This window comes from Panthera onca, chromosome D3 (genome assembly GCF_046562875.1).
Source record: "Panthera onca isolate mPanOnc1 chromosome D3, mPanOnc1 haplotype 2, whole genome shotgun sequence".
In the NCBI taxonomy this organism is placed as follows: Eukaryota; Metazoa; Chordata; class Mammalia; order Carnivora; family Felidae; genus Panthera; species Panthera onca.
Genome location: NC_138350.1, coordinates 27,963,148 through 27,982,681, shown reverse-complemented (window position 1 = coordinate 27,982,681; position 19,534 = coordinate 27,963,148). Strand labels below are relative to the sequence as shown.

At 52.0% G+C, this 19,534-nt stretch overlaps 2 protein-coding genes across 6 annotated transcripts; one reads left to right on the top strand and one right to left on the bottom strand.

Moving 5' to 3' along the window:
• Positions 1-13,061: 13,061 nt before the first annotated feature.
• On the top strand, positions 13,062-14,828 carry LOC132665665 (protein FAM246B-like). Its single transcript, XM_060613013.3, has one exon. It carries the CDS (start codon positions 13,145-13,147, stop codon positions 13,853-13,855), a length of 711 nt encoding a protein of 236 aa, XP_060468996.1. The 5' UTR covers positions 13,062-13,144; the 3' UTR covers positions 13,856-14,828.
• A 156-nt stretch (positions 14,829-14,984) lies between these two features.
• LOC132665664 (carbonic anhydrase 15-like) lies at positions 14,985-19,513 on the bottom strand. Of its 5 annotated transcripts, none has more exons than XM_078435514.2 (7): positions 17,942-19,513; positions 17,109-17,279; positions 16,416-16,576; positions 16,241-16,333; positions 15,798-15,864; positions 15,524-15,690; positions 14,985-15,425 (listed from the first exon to the last, which is right to left on the bottom strand). In XM_078435514.2, exons 1-7 carry the CDS (start codon positions 18,264-18,266, stop codon positions 15,213-15,215), a joined length of 1,197 nt encoding a protein of 398 aa, XP_078291640.1. In that variant the 5' UTR covers positions 18,267-19,513; the 3' UTR covers positions 14,985-15,212. The 5 variants fall into 5 exon arrangements, with proteins under 5 accessions (XP_078291640.1, XP_078291642.1, XP_078291639.1 ...); XM_078435516.2 differs by having other exon boundaries at positions 15,179-15,690; positions 17,942-17,977; positions 18,200-19,513; XM_078435513.2 differs by having other exon boundaries at positions 15,179-15,690.
• Between the last annotated feature and the right edge of the window lie 21 nt (positions 19,514-19,534).

Here is a 19,534-nt window from a genome sequence, read left to right as displayed (position 1 = left end):
TTTTTGAGACAGAGAGAGAGCATGAATGGGGGAGGGTCAGAGAGAGGGAGACACAGAATCCGAAACAGGCTCCAGGCTCTGAGCTGTCAGCACAGAGCCCGACGCGGGGCTTGAACTCACTGACCGCGAGATCATGACCTGAGCTGAAGTCGGCCGCTTAACCGACTGAGCCACCCAGGCGCCCCTCAGCTTTCAAATAATAACCTATACGAGTTACATATGGAATTTTGAGCACTGAGAATGAGAGCCATTGTGATACATGAGCAAGGGATAAAAAGTGGTTAGAGAGGGTCCAATAAATATATTAGATGGGGGCAGAAAATAAAAATAGTACTTCGTGGAGGATTGAAGGGCAACAATTGGGGCCATGGAAACAGACATTCGTGACAGGGGAAAGGGGAACTGCAGAAAGAACTAAGTACAGAGAAGGCAGAGAAGGGCACAGCCCAACTCAACACAAAAAGAGATGACAGCACAGGTAAGCAAGTCTGCTGGGGGGAATAAGTTTAAGAATTCCCTGAACTTGCACCAATGGGTTAACAAGGCTTAGAGCAGAAAGCCACTTAACAGGACAAAAGTGTCCGAGAACAGGTAGGGCAAAAGCACCCCAGCATAGAACAAAGCATAGGGCGGAAAGCCAGTTCCATGGGACAAAAGTGTCCGAGAACAGGTAGAGGTGAAAAACCGCTACAGCAGGGCGAAAATGCCCAGAGCTAATTAGCAAGAAAAATGCCTTGTTAACCCTGAGGTAGCATGCTTTATCTGACTTAGCTCCTAGAAAAGTTAAGATAAATAGACATAGTGCCTGGCGCCTGCAGTAAATGGCCATCTGCTTGGCGCTGGGACCTTGATTTGTATTCACCCTAACCCTTGACACTGCATACCTTTGAAAGCCCTTTTCTCTCACACGTTAGCCCTTTTCTCTAACATGAGTTAATGATCACTGTTTTATTGTCTCTGCACGTCCATCAGGTTTGTAAGCCTTCTGATCCTAATAAATACAGAGCAAGGACCCTTACTTTGGACAAGGACATTAGCCTCTCTCATATTCAATTCTGCATCCACTCTCTTGCTGGACAGGAGAGAACTCCAGACTCAAAGTCTGCGACAGTCTGCAAAGGTATGACAGTAGGACCTGAGAGAAATGCAAGAGGAAGAAAAGCGCAGTCTGGAAGAGACATCATTTATAAAACACAGATGGAAGGATGTGCATTGTAGAACAGAGCAAATAGGACCATGAGAAACTTCATGCTCAAAAGTGGCACCCAGAGGCAAGGCTGAGGCAACTTGGTGTTCCTGAAGCAGCCCCAAATTTCCCTGGAAGAACGCTCTGTGGCCACATGTCTAGAAACCACTGGTTTCCTGGACGGCCTTGTGTGTAAGTATTCAGAACTTCTTCTCACTTGTTCACCTGGAGAAGGCCCCCTAGAGATGTCCTTCATACCATCCATGGAAATTTGCCTTGGTCCAACCAGGAGATCACATCAGGCCTGGAATCCTGACATCTTGCTAGGGAAAGACAAGAGTCTTAGGTGTTGGGGCTGGTGGCATGTGTCAGCCCAGGGCCCTGCCTCCATTCTTGTGCCTTTAGGTCCTTTACAACATGAATGAATGGTGACATGTCCCAGGGAGCAGAAGACTCTGATCTCTGAACATCAAAATATGGTACCATGAGTCAGAGGCCTCAAGGCTTCAGTATTCAAATTTTGGATAGAGAACAGAAAGTTGATTCCTCATTTGTTTAGCCCTATTGTCAAAGAAAGCTGCACACAGGCCTCTAAGGATTCACAGGCAATGTGTGTCTGCAAGTTTAAAACCTCTTTCCAGTCTTTGTTGTCTCTTTTAAAATCACACACATTTCCTTGTAATCTATAACACATCCATACTTATAATCATTTGCCAGTTAAACTAACATTTCTCTCTCCCCCTATCAGCTAAGAGACATTCTGGAAAGATAGTACCCTCTTCCCCCTGCCCCTTGTCATACTCATAAGAGGTATTGGTCTATAGTTTTCTTTTCTTGTGATGACTTTGGTGTCAGGATGATATTGGTCTCATACAATGAGTTGATAAGTGTTTCCCTCCCCTGTATACCTTGGAAGAGTTTGTGAAGGATTGGAAGTAATTCTATAAACAGGTGGTAGAATTCACCAGTGAAGCCATCTCATCCTGAGCTTGTGTTTGCAGGAAGTGTTTTTTCCCCCTCCAGTTTCCTTCCTACCTTCCTTCCACCCTCCCTTCTTTCTCTTTTTCTTTCTTTCTTTCTTTTTCTTTCTTTCTTTCTTTCTTTTTCTTTTTCCCTCCCTCCCTCCTTCCTTCCCTCCACCCTTTTCTTTTTCTTTCTTTCTAAATTAAAATTAACATACAGTGTGATATTAGTTTCAGGTGTACAATATAGTGATTCAAGATTTCTATACATTACTCAGTGCTCATTACAATAAGCATAGACTTTGTAAAAAGTTTTTTGATCATTAACTCAATCCCTTATTTTAGGTCCATTCAGGTGATCTATTTCTTCTTGAGTCAGTTTTGGTAGTTTGTGTCTTTCTAGGAATTAGTCTGTTTCATTTATTTGGTCAGTATTAATGTACCCTCTTTCATTTTGGATTTTAGCAGTTTGAGTCTTCTTTTTTCCTTAACCAGTCTAGCTAGAGATTTGTCAGTTCTGTTGATCTTTCCAAAGAACCAATTTTTGTGTTGTTTTCTCTATTGTTTTTCTATTTTCCATTTCACTTATTTTCACCCTAATATGTATTATTTTCTTGTTTTTGCTTGTTTTGGATTTAGTTGGAATTTAATTTCTCTAGTTTAATAAGGTAGACATTTGTGTTGCTGATTTAGAAGCCTTCTGCTGGCGGGGGGAGTGCCTGACTGGCTCAGCCAGTGGGCGTGTGACTCTTGATCTCAGGGTTGTAAGTTCAAGTCCCACATTAGGTGTAGAGATTACTTAAAAATTAAATCTTAAAAAAAAGAGCTTTCATCTGTTTTAATGTAGGTGCTTATAGCTATATATTTCTATCTAGACAGTGCTTTTGCTGCATCGATTAAGTCTTGGTATCTGGAACTTTCATTTTAATTAACCTCAAAATGTTTTCTAATTTCCCTTGTGATTTCTTCTCTGACCAACTGGGTATGTAGGAATTTGTTACTTAGTTTCCACATATTTGTGAATTTTCCAAATTTCTGGGTTTTATTTCTAAATCCATCCCTTTGTGTTCAGAGAACATATTTTGTATTACTTCATTTCTTTTTTTTTTATTTGAGAGAGAGAGAGAGAATGAGTGGGGGAGGGAGGGAGAGAGAGGGAGAGAGGGAGAGAGAGAGAGAGAGAGAGAGAGAGAGAGAGAGAGAGAGAATCCTAATCAGGCTCCACACTCATCCCAGAACCCAACATGGGACTCAATTCCATGATCTTGGAATTATGACCTGAGCCAAAATCAAGAGCCAGACACTCAACCAACTGAGCCACCCAGGAGCCCCTACTTAATTTCTTCTAAATGTATGGAACCTTGTTTTATGGTTTATCCTGGAGACTGTTCTATGTCTACATGAGAAGATATGCATTTGCTGTTGCTGAGTGGAGCACTGTATAGTTTTCTGTGAGGTTTAGTTGCTTTCTATTCTCCTTTAAGTCTTTCGTTGCTGATCTTCTGTCCAGTTATTTTGTCCATTATTGAAAGTGGGGTGTCAAAGTCTCTAAGTCTTATTGTTGAATTGTCTATTTCTCCCTTCAACTGTGTCAGGTTTTGCTTCATGTATTGGGGGGGGGGGGGCTCTTGTTAGGTGTATTTATTGTGTGTCTATATGTTTGAAATGGCTACATCTTGTTGATGGATTGACTCTTTTATCATTCTATAACGTCCTGTCTCTAGTAACAAGTTTTATCTTCAGGTCTATTTTACCTGATATTAGTATAGCCACTCAGTTCTCTTTTGGTTATATGTTTGCAGGGAATATCTTTTCCTCCTACTTTTCCTTGCAACCTATTTGTGTCTTTGCATCTAAATTGAGTCTCTCTTTCCCTTTTTTTTTTTTTTTTTTTTGATTATTTGAGAGAGAGAGAGAGAGAGAGAGAGAGAGAGAGAGAGAATCTTAAGCAGGTTCCCCACTCAGCATGGACCCCAACGTGGGCTTGATCCCACAACCCTGGGATCATGACCTGAGATGAAATTAAGAGTCAGATGCTCAACTGACTGGGCCACTCTGGTGCCCCTAAATTGAGTCTCTTAGAGACAACACATGGTTGGATCATGTTTTTAAATCCATTCTATCAATATTTGCCTTCTAATGGAAGTGTTTGATCCACTTACAGTTAATGAGATTAAAGATAAGGAAGAACTTACATTTGCCATCTTGCCATTTGTTTTCTATATCCTGTATGTTTTTATTTGTTACTCAGTTCTATTCTTGCCTTCTTTAATGTTAAACAGATATTTTCTAAGGTCTTGTTTCTTTTACCACAAATATTTTAGTTGTTTTCTTAGTGATTGCCTTGGGGATTATAATTCACATCTTAATTTATAGCAATCATACAGCACCAATTTAATTTCAGTAGTATACAAAAACTTTCATACAGCTCTAATTTTTCTCCTTTATACTGTTATTACAAAGCCTAAAATAATTTACATATTACCAGAACTAACAGGAGAGTTTAATAATGCAGCTGGCTATAATATTATGATATAAAAATAAGCTAAGTTTTTATATACTAATTATACAGCAGGTAGAAAATACTATTTTAAAATATGCTATTTACCATAACAACAGAAACTAAAGATAAGTAAAACACTGAAAAAATTATGCAAAACTATATGGAAAAATTATAAAATTTGGTTTAAAGATATTTAAAAGACCTAAATGAGAGAGATAATATAACATGTTTGTGGATTGGAGAATTCAGTATTATAAAGCTGTCCCAAATTGGCCTACAGATTTAATATGATTCCAATAAAAAATTCCAATAAAAATTTCAAGTGTGGGTGTGTACATGTGTGTAATTTGATCAGCTGACTCAAAATGTATATGGAAAAGCAAGACATTCATGAAGAAAAATAGGATAGGAAGATTTGTTTTACCAGATAACAAAACATTTTATAGAACTATAATAATTAAGACACGCTGATAGTGATGCAGGGATAGACAAAATGACCAATAGAACAAACCAGAGAGCCTGAAAATAGACCCAAGTACATATAACAGTAGTACATCAAATAAACACTGCTGAGATAATCCACTATCTAAATGGAAAAAAAGCAGGATGGAATCCCAACCTCACACTGAACACAAAAATCAATTTTATACAGATATGAGACTACATGTTAAAAGCAACACTTTCAATTTTTAAATGAAAATATAGAATGCTATCTTATTGCTGTTGGGTAAGAAAAATTTTATTAAACAAGACACAAAATCACTAGCAATAAAAAAAAACGGTTGATAATTACATTAAAGCTTAAAATTTCTATTCATCAAACACCACCACAAAGAAAGTTCCAAAATCATTTGCTATAGAAAAAGAGAGTTACACATGTACACATAGTAGACAAAAGAGCATTCCAAATAAAGTTTACTGACTTAAAAGCAGTTGCTTTTTGGGGATACTGACTGAGAGGGAGACTTATGGGTGCTATAAATGTACATCTTGATCTGGGTGTTAGGTACATGGATGCTATGGTCTAAATATTTGTGTGCCCCGCCGCCGAATTCATATGTTGAAATCTTAATCCCCAGTGTGATGGCATTACGGGCGTGAAGTCTGTGGGAGGTGCTTAAGTCATGAAGGGGGAGCCCTCATGAATAGGATTAGTGCCTTACAAAAGAAGCTCCAGAGAGATCTCTAGCCTCTTCCACCAAGTGAGAACAAGGCAGAAAGCATGAGCTATGAACCAAGAAGGGGGCCCTTGTCTGAAGGCAACCATGCTGGCACCCTGATCTTAAATTTTCCAGTCTCAGAACTGTGAGAGATAAATTTCTGTTTATAAGCCACCTGGTCTATGGTATTTTGTTATAGCTGCCTGAACAGACTAAGACAATGAGAGAACATGAATACAAAAACACACCTGTACATCTAAGATATGTGCACTATACTATTTATTTGCAAATCATATTTTGACAAAAATAAATGAATTAAGGGGCACCTGGGTGGCTTAGTTCAGTGTCTGACTTCAGCTCAGGTCATGATCTTGCAGTTTGTGCATATTAGCCCCACATCAGGTTTGCTGCTGTCAGCCTGTCAGCACAGAACCCGCTTCAGATCCTCTGTGCCTCTTTGCCCTTCCCCCGCTTTCACTCTTTCAAAAATAAACAAATATTTTTTAAAAATAAGTGAGTTAAATAAGACACCTATAATTCAATAAGAAAAAAGAAACCCAAAACAACTCAATAGGAAAATTGGTAAAAGCCATGAACAAGCATTTCACAGAATTGGGACCATAAATGGCAAATAAGCATATGAAAAGTTGCACAACTTCACCAGTAATGAAGGAAGCACAAAGTGAAATATCAATTAATACCCACCTGATTGGCAAAATACAAGAATCCTGTCAGGGCCAAGTGTTAGATACTTGTGATCCAACAGAGATCCTCCCATGTGGCTGGTGAGGGTGGGTATTCATGAACAATTTGGCATTTTCTCAAATATTTGCATGGTACTACACCAGGTCCATTCTCCAATACATTCCTTTGAGAAATTCTTGTCTATGGGTCCCAGGGGACAGGTACAAAAATGTCCACAGAGGTACAGTTACTAATAGCAAAAAACACAAATGATTCAAATATCCATTGACAGGAGAATGGATAAATCAATTGAAATATTATACAGCAGTGAAAAAGAATGAATGACCACCACACCACACAACCTAATGGATCTCAGAAGTAATGTTAGTAATGAATCCCAGAAGAGCACACCCAGTGTAATGTCATTTTTATGACATTTAAAGACAAGCAAAACCAAGTGGCACAAAGTTTATACGTATATATATGAAATGATATACATGAAAACGTACATACATGAAAAAAAAATATATATATATATATAATCCAGGGAAACACACAATTCAGGACAGAAGGTGCCTTTGGAGACAAGGAGATAAGTCACTTGTACTGAAGCAATTCCTGGATTGGGTAGTTGATTCACAGGTAGTTGCTCTGTTATGATGCTTTTAGTGTATATATGTTACATGGTATTTTGCATTATTATACAGTACATTAAACACATAATAAAGAGAAAATTTATTTCCTTCAAACTTAATTTTGAGACAGGAATGTGTAGGAGGGAAGATCTTAATGTGGGTGTTACTTACAAGGATACACATAAATGTCAGACATGACCCGGTTCAAATCTTGGAAAGTAGTCTATACCTACAGTCCCATTTCTCCCTCCCTCAGCTAGACTTGTGAAAGGATTCAGAGGGGGTTCAGTGGGGTAGGTGGGGAGCCAGGGCTCCCCTCCTGTGACATACACCCTCCCATACTGCCCTCAGTTCATCCCTCCAGCTCATGTTTCCCCTAACTCTTCCTTGCCCTGACACTCTCTCCCTGCTTGAATAGCACCCTGAATTGCTTCCCCCTATGTGTCCCAGGCCTGCTCCCCAACACCAAACCCCCCACTTATATGCTCCCTATCCCCTCCCCTGCCATCCCACCATGCCACAGAAGTGGGACACAGCCTCTACATGTGGAAGGTGAGGGCAGAGAGCCTGGCCAGGGCCAACTCCAGGCCCTAGGATTGGGCTGAGCAAGGACCCTGTCCTGGACAGGGAACACTAGAGACACAGCCAGCCCTGACAGCTGGCACTGCCATGAGCACTCCTAGCCCTGCAGGCCTGGAAATAATAAAGCCAACACTGAGTGCTTACTCAAAGCCAATCCCAGTACAGACACCTTTACTCACTGATAGTGGATTTATGCTGTGCCCACTGTTCCAGGCAATTTTCTGGACCTTGAGGATGCAAGGGTGTCCCCTGCCCTCTTGGAAGTCAAACCCAAAGAAAGATAGAGACCAGAGACCCAACATTCCAGGTGGAACTGAAAAGCTTGGTGAGTGCCAGCTAGACAGATGCAAGGGTAGCATGGAGAAGGGCCCCCGGGTCAGGGAAGGCCTTTCTAGGAGGCTGTGTAAATTGGGACCTGAGGCTGAGGGAGCAGGACGTGCATGGCCTGGAGGTGGGATGCTGGCTGGGTGGACAAGAGGAAGCAGATCACTGAGGGGCCGGTCCAAACCCTGGGGGCACACAGGACCCCAGGCTCTGCAGGAGTGACGTGGGAGCTCATGTTGGGCAGAGGCGCGTCTTAACCAGAATTTAGGTTGATCAGGCTCCCACTGAGAAGGCAAGGGCGAAACCTGAGGCTTGAAGAAGTGAGGCAGGTGGGGGTATGGGAGTCCAGGGGGATGGCATGGGAGTGAGAGGTGTCTGCTGGGGTCTGGGGTCACCAGGAGGGCATGAGAAGGGCATAGCCAGTTGTGTCAGTGCTGCTAAAAGATCAAAGATGAGGACAGAAAAGTGACCTTTGGCCACAGGGGGTGGAGGGGACCCTGATGGAGCAGGCTGACCCACCCCTCGGACCCCCCTCATAGTCTCCTATACCAGGAATGGCAAGACAAGGGGCCATCCCAGGGGCCAGTGGTTGTGAGGATGGCCCTGACTGGAGCCCTCAGCCAGCTGGCAGAAGGGGAGCCCCTGAGGAGCCCTGTGTGAGCAGAAAGTGTCCCTTAGAGGCAGCCCGCCTCGCTGCCCCATGAGGACCCTCTTGCCCCACCTGTGGGTGAGTGAGGCACAGAGGTTAAAGGGCTGACCTGCCCAGGTTGTGCAGCTGAGGTGGGGGTAGGGTCAGGAACCCAGAATTTTCCCACTGGAAGCCAAGCCTGGGCCTGCAGGGCACACAGATGCTGGCAGGCCTGATGCCCCATCTGGGGCAAATTGGGAGGTTGAAGGCCACGGTCTTGACTTGTCAGAGCCAACCCAGGCCAGACATTCTAGGGCTGCTGACGCCAGGATGAGGCAAACAAGGTCATTACCAGGTAATGAGCCATTACTGAGGTCAGACAAGGTCATTACTGGGTAATGAGTTGGCCCCTGCAGAGCCACTTGCCCCAGGACAGTTCCTAGGAAATGTCTAGGTAGCCAGAGCCACCAGCAGGCCAAGGCACAGTTCCAGGGCCTGGTAGCCAGGGGGTGTTCAGGGGCAAAGTGTGCCCAAGTCCAGTCCCCACAGGAAGCCCCGGACCCTCTGGCCCCTTCTTTAAATGAGGAGACAGCTGCAGCTCAGGGGTCTGGGCAGCAGGGCCCCAGAGTAGACGGATCCGCCCTTTAGGCTACAGGCCTCCCATGGTGCCTACACACCTCCCAACATCTGTCACCTCTGACACCCTCACCATCTCCTGGCCAGGAAAGACTCTACCTGGGCTCTGATAAGGGGAACACTGAGGCGAGGCAATAGGGCCACCAGAGGCCCATAAGGCAGAACAAACCAGCCCAGAATGGTGTCTTGAACAATGGCCCAAGCCAGACCTGCTGGCTTAGTCCACTGAACCTCTACTACATGGCCTGCACTTTGGGGGCCGAAAAGGCACCACGGCCTTCCCTTCCTAAGTGCCCTGGGCCCAAGGTCCAGGTCCCAGCCAAGCTGGCCTTGCTTGCTCACAGCCAAAGGCCTAGTCAGTCTGGCTCCTAGAGCAAGCAGCATAGCTGGAGTAGAGAATGGGTGGGCACCTATGTTCTGGAGTCTATGTTGAGGCCCAGGGTCTGTGACCAGAAAGGAAAGTAGCAGCCCACACCCTGGACCCTGTGCCTGCACTGCACCCTCCAGGGCCAGCTCCAAAGCCTTTTCCTCCCAGGGTGGCTGGTGGCTCAGGGGTCTCCCTCCCAACACAGACCCTCAGAGCCAGCTTCACGGACCCCCACCTGCATTTCCATGTGCCCCCTTCACTGAGACCCAAGATGGGCCAGAACGTGGTGTGAAGACAGTGGTGGAAAAAGACAAATACCACCCTGCCTTGAAGCAGTTCTACCTAACAGGGTCAGGGGAGGGGGTGACCTGGGCATCTGCATTTCTAGACACTCCCATGATGACTGTGAGGCTCCCCTGCCCCCTCTGAGGCCATCAGGTCCCCTCCCACATACAAAGCCACCTGGTCCTCGGGCTTTGGAAAATAAAACCTCTTCTCTGGGTGGCTGCCAGGGTTTAATGGCAACAGAGCGTAAAGGTGACGGCAGTTAAGTCCCATGGAGGCCGCCCCCTTTCTCCAGGCAGAGGCAGAGCCTCAGGGTTTTCCCTCCTCCCCAGGCCCTGCAGGGGCCCCGAACCATTAATGAGTTAATAAGTGGCAAAGCCCACGAATCACCCAACTCTGCCTGTGCAGAAGGGCCCACTTGAATGCACACAGCCTAGATGGGGACAGTGTCTGGAGCTGGTGTTCCCACAGTCACAGCCAGCCTCCTCACCCCCAGCAGACCTGGCCCTGGCCCAGGCACACAGACAGGGCCAGAGTGGGGGGAAGCTGGGCCCTGCATAGTGCAGGGAGCTGGGCAGGCTGGGCTATTAGGATATTCCAGAAAGCAGAAGCAGAAAGCAGGCCTGTGTGCTGGTACCCTTGGCTCAGTAGCTTTGTCCCTTCTTGGCCCATTCCTTCTGAAGCTACCTCTGTTCTGACCAACCAGCCTGGGGCAAGGGCTCCCCAACCTATTCCCCCACCTCTAATCTTCAGCTTCTGCTGGCCCCTCCACCCATGAAGCTCGGGCTGGGGTCTCCACAACCTATTTCTTGACCATTGCTGGATTTGACCTCAGGGGCTTCAGGGTCATGTTGACCACAGCTGCCTGTTCACTCCTCACCAATACCTCTGCAGCCCTTCTCAGGGCTCGTCGGGGTCCCTGGGGCCTCCCTTCCCACTCTACACTTGCTCCTGTGCAATCTGTCATGCTTCACAACCTGACTCTGGGACTCTACCCCCAGCCATGACCTCATCCTGCAGCACCTGTAGGATCGTGAACTCCTCGCCGCAGCAAAGGCTTTGTTCATATCACATCTCTCCATCAGCCTCAACAGTCAGGGAAAACCTCATAGCCCCTGTCTCCCCAGGCAGCCCAGCCCTGCCCGCCCAGGCAGCCCAGCTCTGCCCTTCCTGGCTCTCATACCACATCACAAATCTGGAGTCTGTCTACTTCTGCTCTCCCCAGGCTTTTCCAGCCCTCCTGCTGTCCCCTCCCAGGGATCTTAGGGGTCTCCTTCATTTCATAGGTGAGCCTCAGAGAAGGCAGAGCCCCTGGGTCACACAGCTTGACTCCAGCAGGCCTGGGGAAGGAATCCAGGGTATTTTGGCCTGCAGTATTTTAATTACTAAGGGGAGGAGGGCAAGAGTATCGTTAACGAGGCTCTAGGGACCAGCAGAAACAGATGCTAGAGGTCCCAGGGGGCCCGGTGACTCAGCAGGAATGGGGGGGGGGGTTGTCTGGGGGGTTGACAGAGTGCCAAATTCTCACCTCTCCTTGTACCTTCCAGAGTGACAGGCTGCAATGAATGAATGAATGAATGAATGAATGAATAGAGGGGATCTAGGAGCATTCATGGTGGCCAGGGCCAGGACTGCCAAAGAACAGGGTTGGCAGCATCCTCAATCACACACACACACACACACACACACACACACACACACAGGCACAGAGCTGCATAGAGGCTAGGCCCCTGTGGGATCTAGGGACACAGGTCCCAGTGGCTGCCTTGCCATCTCCCTCCCAGCCCAGCCAGGACCCACGCCAGACCCTCCCTCCCCACAATTCACTGGGGAGGCTCCCAGGGCACCCGGAGTCCTAACTAGCCCCTAGGGTTCAGTGAGAACAACATGCCGGGTAGAGGGATACTGCCCTCCAGAGGGGCCCACAGTGCACTGCCCATGACCCTGTGATGGACACAGGCAACATGTGTGAAGGCACCAGGGTGAGAAAGACTGGAGTGCAGTAGTGAGGAGCTCCCACACAATGGAAAAGGTGGCAGGGACAGAAAAGCCAGCACAGGTGACCATGAGGGTCTTGAATGCCAGGCTTGAGGAGGTGCGTTGGCTGACTAGGGTGGGTGGTAACAGCCCTGCCCCACCCAGGATGCTCAGCCCCAGACTCATTCACTCATTTACTCCTGCATCCAACATCTGGCATGTTTAGTATCTCTGGGAACTAAGTGACCTAGTCGTCCTGTGCTCAGGGCCCCTACTGTGAATCCAGGTGGACAGAGAACAGAGAGCCATTTAAACAGGCTGTGGGTGTGGGCCTGAGTCACCTGCTGGAAGCTGGGGTGGCCAAAGAAGGCTGCCCTGCAGAAGTGGGATGAGTGGGAGCTGCCAGGTATATGGTGTGTGTGTGTGTGTGTGTGTGTGTGTGTGTGTGTGGCGGGGGGCATTCCCAGCAGAGAAACGGCCTGAGCAAAGGCCCAGAGGGGTGGAGGTTGTTGGATTAGAGCAGGTAAAAGAAGACATGGCCAGAATAGTGTGGGGTGGGCCAAGTCATCCAGTGGCTTCCTGAGGACTGGGGCTCAGCAGGGAGATACCCAGACCAGGAAGGGCTTGAATGGAGGTACCTGTGAGGAGGATGGATTCCTGCAGCTGTGGGGGGTGGGGGTGGGGGGTCTGAACTATAGTATGGAGGTGGTGGCCCTAGCCAGAGAGGAGGACTGGGGACAGGTGGGTCCATAACCACACCTGCCTTCCCCTGACTGTGATCAGGACAGTAGTTTGGAGTAAATGGCATGAGCCTGTTTCCTGACTCTGGTCTGGGCGCCTAGGCTTCTGCAGCCTTCATTCCACGTCCTGTCACCTCCTGCCCAAAAGCCGGTCCAAGCTCCTCGACCCACGCTGGGACCCACCGACAGCACAGTCCCCCTGGGCAGGTCTAGCACACTCAAGCCTGCCTGCATTGCCCACACCCCCGCGTTCCCTGGCGCTCCATCTACCACCCCCTCTCGCCCTGTCGGAGTTCCCCGGGCCCAGGCCAGATTGCCCGCCCCCTACCCCCACCCCCACGAGACCTCAGTCGTTCCCACAGCCGTCCCGGGGGCCCTCTCCACGGAGCGTCGCCGGGGCCCCAGCGGTCGCTAGGCTGCGGGCTGGAGCTCCCGGCCAGGCCCAGCGCCGGTGGCGGTGGCGGCTGCGGCACGGATGGCGGTGGAACCCGGGCGCCCGTGGGCCCAGGCGCGCAGTGTGTACGGCGCGAGCGAGGCGCTGCGACGGGCCGCTGGCCGCCGGCGGGACAACGGGCCGCAGCCCAACGGGCCAGGCCCTGAAGAAGCCCGCGCCCCGGGCCGCCTGGCTCGCCTGCGGGGCCAGATCCGGGCCGAGGCGGCGGCGCGGGCCGACGTACCCCGGCTGCTGCGGCTGGTGGAGCGGGCAGGGGCCGCGGCCGGGGAGGCGCGGGCGCCGGGGGCCGGGGAGCGAGCGGACGCGCGCAGCAGCGGCTCGGTGTGCTCTGTGTGCGGGGAGCCGCGCGGTGGGGCCACCTACCCGGCGGGCGTCCTGGAGGTGAGCGAGCGGCGGCTTCAGGAGGGCCTGGCGGCAGTGCGCGCGGAGCTGGGCGCGGGGCTCGAGGCGCTGCGCGCGGAGCTGCGTGCCGAGCTGGACGCCCTGCGCGCACTGCTGCCGCCCCCGCCGCCGTCCGCCCGCCGGGAGCCCCGCGCAGTCCCCCGCGCCGCGCCCCGCGGCCCGACCCTGCTGCGAGCGCTGGGCACCATGAACGCCCTGGCCACGGTCGCGAGGCACGCCGACGACGCACCGGACGGCCCTGCCGACGGCAGCGCGAACCGGGCCCTGGCCCGGAAGAACTTCAAGAAGACACCGCTGACGCCAGGGGCCCCGCAGGGCGGCGGGGATTGAGGGCTGCCCTGCCGAGGGTAGCCGCGACCTGGTGCAGGAAGCGCCCTCCTCCTATCTATTTATATGAACAGATACACCACCCTTGTAGATAGAGAAGGGTCCTCAGAAGCCGCCTGCTAGCGCTCCAGCATTAGGGTGTGGGTGGCGGGACGCGCCAATGCTGAGGACTGTCCGGGGTCACGTCTGGGGAGTGCGGAGAGCCTCCGTGCAGCCAGTGATCTTCGCTGGAGACTGAGTCGGGGGCTGGAAGAGGGGTGGATACCCTTCTGGCCTTAGAGCTGCAGAAGGGTCTGGGCCAGGGATGTGGCAGCCTCCCAGAGAGCCTCCGGGAGAGCCCAAGGGTCTTTCTCAGGGGAGGGTGTTACAGGTTTTTGTTTGTATTTGTTTTGTATTAAGGGTCTTGGGCTGGAGGCTGGGCCTCCAGGCACTGAGATAGTGTGTGACCCACACACTACTCAATAGATGTTAGGGACATGTGGGCTGCTGGGACATTGTTACCTGGACACAGACTCACCCAGGGCAATGCCGCCTGGATATACAACCGCAGTCCACAGGGCATCAACTGGACCACAGCTAGTCCCTGGCCAGCTTCACTCTGCTGACAGACCCAAACTCTTACTGGACAACATTGCCTGGGCACAGTGGCATCTAGTCAATGTTCTTGGGACTCTTAGCTTCGTTATGGACAATGACACCAAGGACACTTAACCTTTCACTTAGCCTCACCACAGGCAGACACCTGGACACCACTGTCTCTCCAGAAAGTGTCACCCTACACTCAGGTTCCATAGCCTAACTTCCCAGTGTCACCGGGGAGTGGTTTCACCTTGCACAGAGAGCCCTTCACTAGCTGTCCTTGTCACCAGGACCCACCCCACCTAGCACAGCCTGCAGCAGAGCCTGGAACCGGTAGCTTCTCACCTCCTGGCTTCGGAAACGTCAGTTGAAGTCATCATTTAATAGCGCACAGTGTCCTGGGGTCAGCCAGCTTGATTTTTTGTTTGTTTTTTTTTTGTTGTTGTTGTTGTTGTTGTTTTTAAATAAACTGTAGTATTAGACTTTAACAGGTGGCGTTTCCAAGACCTGCTAGTTTTTCTCCTTGGAAATGGGGGATCAGAGGGATCTGGGGAGATGTGTGTGTTCTGGATACAGGTATGGGACTGGCTGTGATGGGGTGGGGGAGGGTCGCTCAGGGGTCCCCTGTTGTATGGCAGGCACACTGAGGTCTCAGTGGAATTCCGGCAGGAATCCTGCCTCCGTGGGAGAGGTAGTGTATTCCCACTCCACCCCCGCAAAATATGTGAGGCCAAGGTCACTCTGTGTATTGTTTATTGAGGGAAGGGGTCGAATCTGGTTCCTAGGGGCTCTGCCAGAGCCACAGGCCCAGCAGAGCCGCGTGCACACGGGCTAGGGTTGGGGCGGGCGCCGAGGCTGCTGCGCGGATGGAGGCACCTGGAGAGGCCGAGACCCTGCGACCCCCGAGAGGCTGCTGCGGGCGGAAGTTCTCGGTGAGCGGTGCAGGGTGAGAGCCGGGGAGCCCGGACTGGAGCATGGTCTGGAACTGGGCCACCTGAGGGCTCGGAGCAGAGACAGGTTAAGACGTGGGCTGGGGCTGCGGGAGGGAGGGAAGAGGGCAGCACTGCCCAGTGGAAAGGGTGGGGGCCCCACCTGTGCACGCCCGATGGGTACCGCATCCTCGAAAACAGTCCAGACAACCGCAGGCTGGCAGCCAGGCGTGGTTAGCGACCCCGAGTAGCGGTAGTAGCGCGAGAGGCCTGAGGCGCCCGGCAGCAGCGAGGCCAGCGGGAAGGTGGAGGCCAGATTCACAGAGACTCCTGGGCCGGGGAGGGGAGGTGGGATTGCGATCGGCCTCCTTGTGCCCAGCCGCCCCCCTGGCCCCCAGCTAACCCTGCGCCCCGGGTGCGACCCCGTGGCTCCTCACCGCGCTCAGACACGTTCTTCAGGCTGGATACGAGGACGGAGAAGTTGGCGTTGTCAGTGTCCTGCTCCTGGGGAGGGGGCTCCAAGTGAGAAGGGCTCTGAGTGGGTGAGTCTCCAAAGGGGAAATCTGAGGTGGGGAGAGGTCTAGAGGAGACTGTAAGTGGGATGGGGGTAGGCTCCCAGTGGGGGCAGCTTGGAGATCTGCTGGGGGAAGGGTCACTCCCCCTCCCCACTGACCCTGCAGACCCGGGACCTCTCCTCGGCCCCTTCCTCCCACAGAACCCTTTAAATCCTATAAACCGTACAGACTCCCCCAACAGCCCCACCAAAACTCTACAGGCTCACTCTGCTCCCTTTGCAGACCCCCTTTCTGGGAAGCACAAGGAGTCACAGAACTCCTCTGTCCCTCCCTCACTGCCAGGAGTCACACAACCTCTCCCTCACCACTAACAGCACCGCCAGCACAGCCAGCCCATCCGGGTGACCTCGAGCTTCCCCCATGCTCTGGTACCTTGTGTTCATGTGGACCACGTGCATCTGGAGAGGCACAGACCGTGAGACATACCAGCTGCTCCTTCCACAGGGCACACCTACCACCCTACCCCCTACCCAAGCCCACCTCCATGGGGCGGCGCTGCCCATCCAGGCTGTGCTCTGAACCTGCTCGACCAGGGCCCCCCCAGTGGAAGTGCAGCTGCAGTGCGCGGTAGGCAGGCAGTGGCAGCCCGGCGCCCCGAATCTCCAGGTGGCTCTGTGGGCCAGCGTCTATGTGGAGCAGCACTGGGGGTAAAGGAGCACATGACACTCTTTCCCTCCACCCGCTTGCCCTTGTGCTGTTAGGGCACAGAGTGCCAGCACAGGGCCCCTTTGGGCTAGTCTGCTCCCTGGCCGGGCTTCCATGGAATAGGTCCTCTGGTGGTCAGCAGATGGCAGTGGAAAAAACCTACCCTGCAATGAGGGGGGAGAAGAGGGTGGCCCTCCTGTGGTGGGAGTTTTGACCCACCACAGCTGTGTGTGATACTGGGGGGGGGGGCTGTGATGACTTCCGAGGTGCTGTGAGGGGCTCTGACTTCTGGGAATGTCCCGACTTCTGGTCCTCGGGGGCAATGGCTGATTGCTATTGTTAGGGGGATCCTGACACCTGTATGTGGGGGTTCATGACCACTGTTGGGGGTGTCTACCAGCGAGTATGGATGTTCCTGTGCTCTTTGTGGAGATTTTGATCCTTGTGGGTGTGTTGGGGGGGGGTAGTTCTCACTCCAAGGTGGGTTTCAGCTTGTGTCTGTGGGGACCCTGGCCGTAGGGTACTGACCTGTATGGCCATCATTCTCCAGGGTCCACGGGCCTGGAGGTGCTGCGTTGTAGCCTTGTAAGATGAAGGGTCCCAGGGTGGGGTCCCGCTGAACCAAGTGAAGGTCGATGTTGATGGGGGACTGGGCTGGGCCCCCACAGGCAGGGGCCATCTCCTTCCAGTGGGTGGGGCCTGAGGGAACAAGGTCAGGGTTATGTGGGGGGGGGGGGCTCGGGGGACAACTTGGGGATACACAGAGGAAGGCAGTGCCTCCCTCCCTCCCTCCTGCACATACCTAGAGAATCGCCCAGCCTCAGGAAGCTCCTTCCTGCTCACCCACACACCTGGACAGGTCACAACTGCCACACGTACCCCGACCTAGCCTGGCCACAATGTTTGTAACACTCTCACGTAGGTAGGCACCACCTGGTCTGGGCCATACTCTGACACACAGCCACCTGCAGCTAGAGTGCCCCACAGGGAATGGGGGTGGAAGGGTCTCCTGGCACGACAGTCACACACCCACACTGGGGACATGTATCACTTGCTCACACATGGGCTGACCATGCTGACAGCCTTACAGTCCCCACTTATATGAACAGCTTGGCACACATGCCAGGACTGGAGATCACACCAGCAACAAACACAGACACACAGGCATGGGGGGGTGGGCATCACACGCATGCTGCTGGTGCCCAGACAGCCACTGTGGCCCAGGACTCCAGACACAAACCTGCAGAGACCAGAGAAGCTTGGCATGCACACTGCTTTTGGTTCATGCTAGCATCAGACTGTCTAGTGGCCACAGGACAAAGACTGATCCCATATAGCCTCACATGACACTCTGTCCTCACCACACTTTGGGTCCTGGGAGTCGTAGCACCAGGTGCCTGCGGACAGTGGACAGGGAACTGAGATGAGGGACAGCAATCTGGGCTCTCTCTGAGCTCCATGCAACAGTGGGGCTCCTCCTCTCCTGTCTAAGACCCCAACATCTCCCTCCCCCAAAGAAACCCCCCAGTGGCAGAGCTTTACAGGGAGAAGGGGGAGCTGCAAGGGAGGGTAGATTCGAGAAGGGTAGAATTCGAGATGGGCAGGGTCCAGGTGCTCACCCTCTGAGTCCCCGAGCACCACCAGTGGCATGGTGAGGAAGGCGAGTGCAAAGCCTGGAGACCGCATGGTGCAGCAGCCACTGTGACTCCAGAGGACTGGAAAGTGCCAGAGAACTGTGGGGCAGGCTAGGCAGCTGTTTATTAGTGGGGTGGGCTTAGGGGCGTGGCTAAGTCTTGTGGGCTCTCTGGCAGGCCACTGCAGAGAGGGTCAGAGGGGGCGGTGTCCAGGCAGGGCCACCAGCAGAGAAGACAGAGGTCTGAGATCACCAGGCACATGCTCTGATCCCAGGGCCGCGGCTGTGTTCCAGCAACAATCGCTGGCATTTATCGGAGCAAAACACTTTAAACAGACTCCCCCAATTATTTGGGGGGAGGCGCTATTATGCCCACTTAAAGAGGAGGAAACAGAGGCTGGGGGCCAGGAGTGACATGCCAAGGCCACCAAGTAAGGATGGAAATGAAAGGGGAGGGCACTTTGAATCCCAGTGCCCTTGACTTTTGAGGCTGGGGTGGGGAGGGTGTATTTCCCTTCTGTTGTGGGCCTGGGACCCCCCGAAGACCATAGGCTCTCTTGTATAGGTGTCTCCCCCCCCCCCCCCATGCCGTCCCGCACACCTGGGAAAAGGCCCTCCTTTGGGGGATTACTCCACCAACAGGTCTTTGGGAAGCCACAGCTCTCCCACTCTGCCCTGCACCAGCCTGGTGGGGACACTTCAGGCTTCCCCAGCAGCTCCTGAGGCTCTGACTCCAGGCTGTGGCCTGAGCCTCAGCCCCTCAATTCATTGTCCTGGCAAGTGGAGCTGATTTTGCTGCCTCTCGGTGTAGCTGGGAGAGAAAGCAACACTGGAAAGCTCTTTACCCAGCATGTGTGTGCCTGTGGATGTGAGCATAATTGGGCGTGATGTGAAGGGAGGTGGGGTGGGCTGGGGAGGGGGGGTATCTTTCTTCAATCCCCAGAGGGTCAGGCTCTCCCCACTTTGGGGAAGGGGCGCTGTCAGCAGTGCTGACGGCACCCAGGACCCCCACCACCATTCTAGCAGGTATGTTCATAAATGAGGGATGCTGTCCTCGAAGCTCCTATCCACACCAAGGGACTCCCTGTTCCTTTTTTAACCCTGGCCCCTCGCCTGTCGGGCCCCCAGGATCCCCCTGCCCAGGCTGGAGCCGACTGCCAGGACGCTGGGTTAGGAAGGTGAGCACAAGGACCCACCTGAGGTTGAGTCCCCTGGACACCCTTTTGTTCCTCCATCACAGACTGGGAAATTATTGAAAGGACCATGGTCACTGGAGCATCTTGGAGCCCTGCACCCCAGCCTGGCTCACCTGGATGCCCCA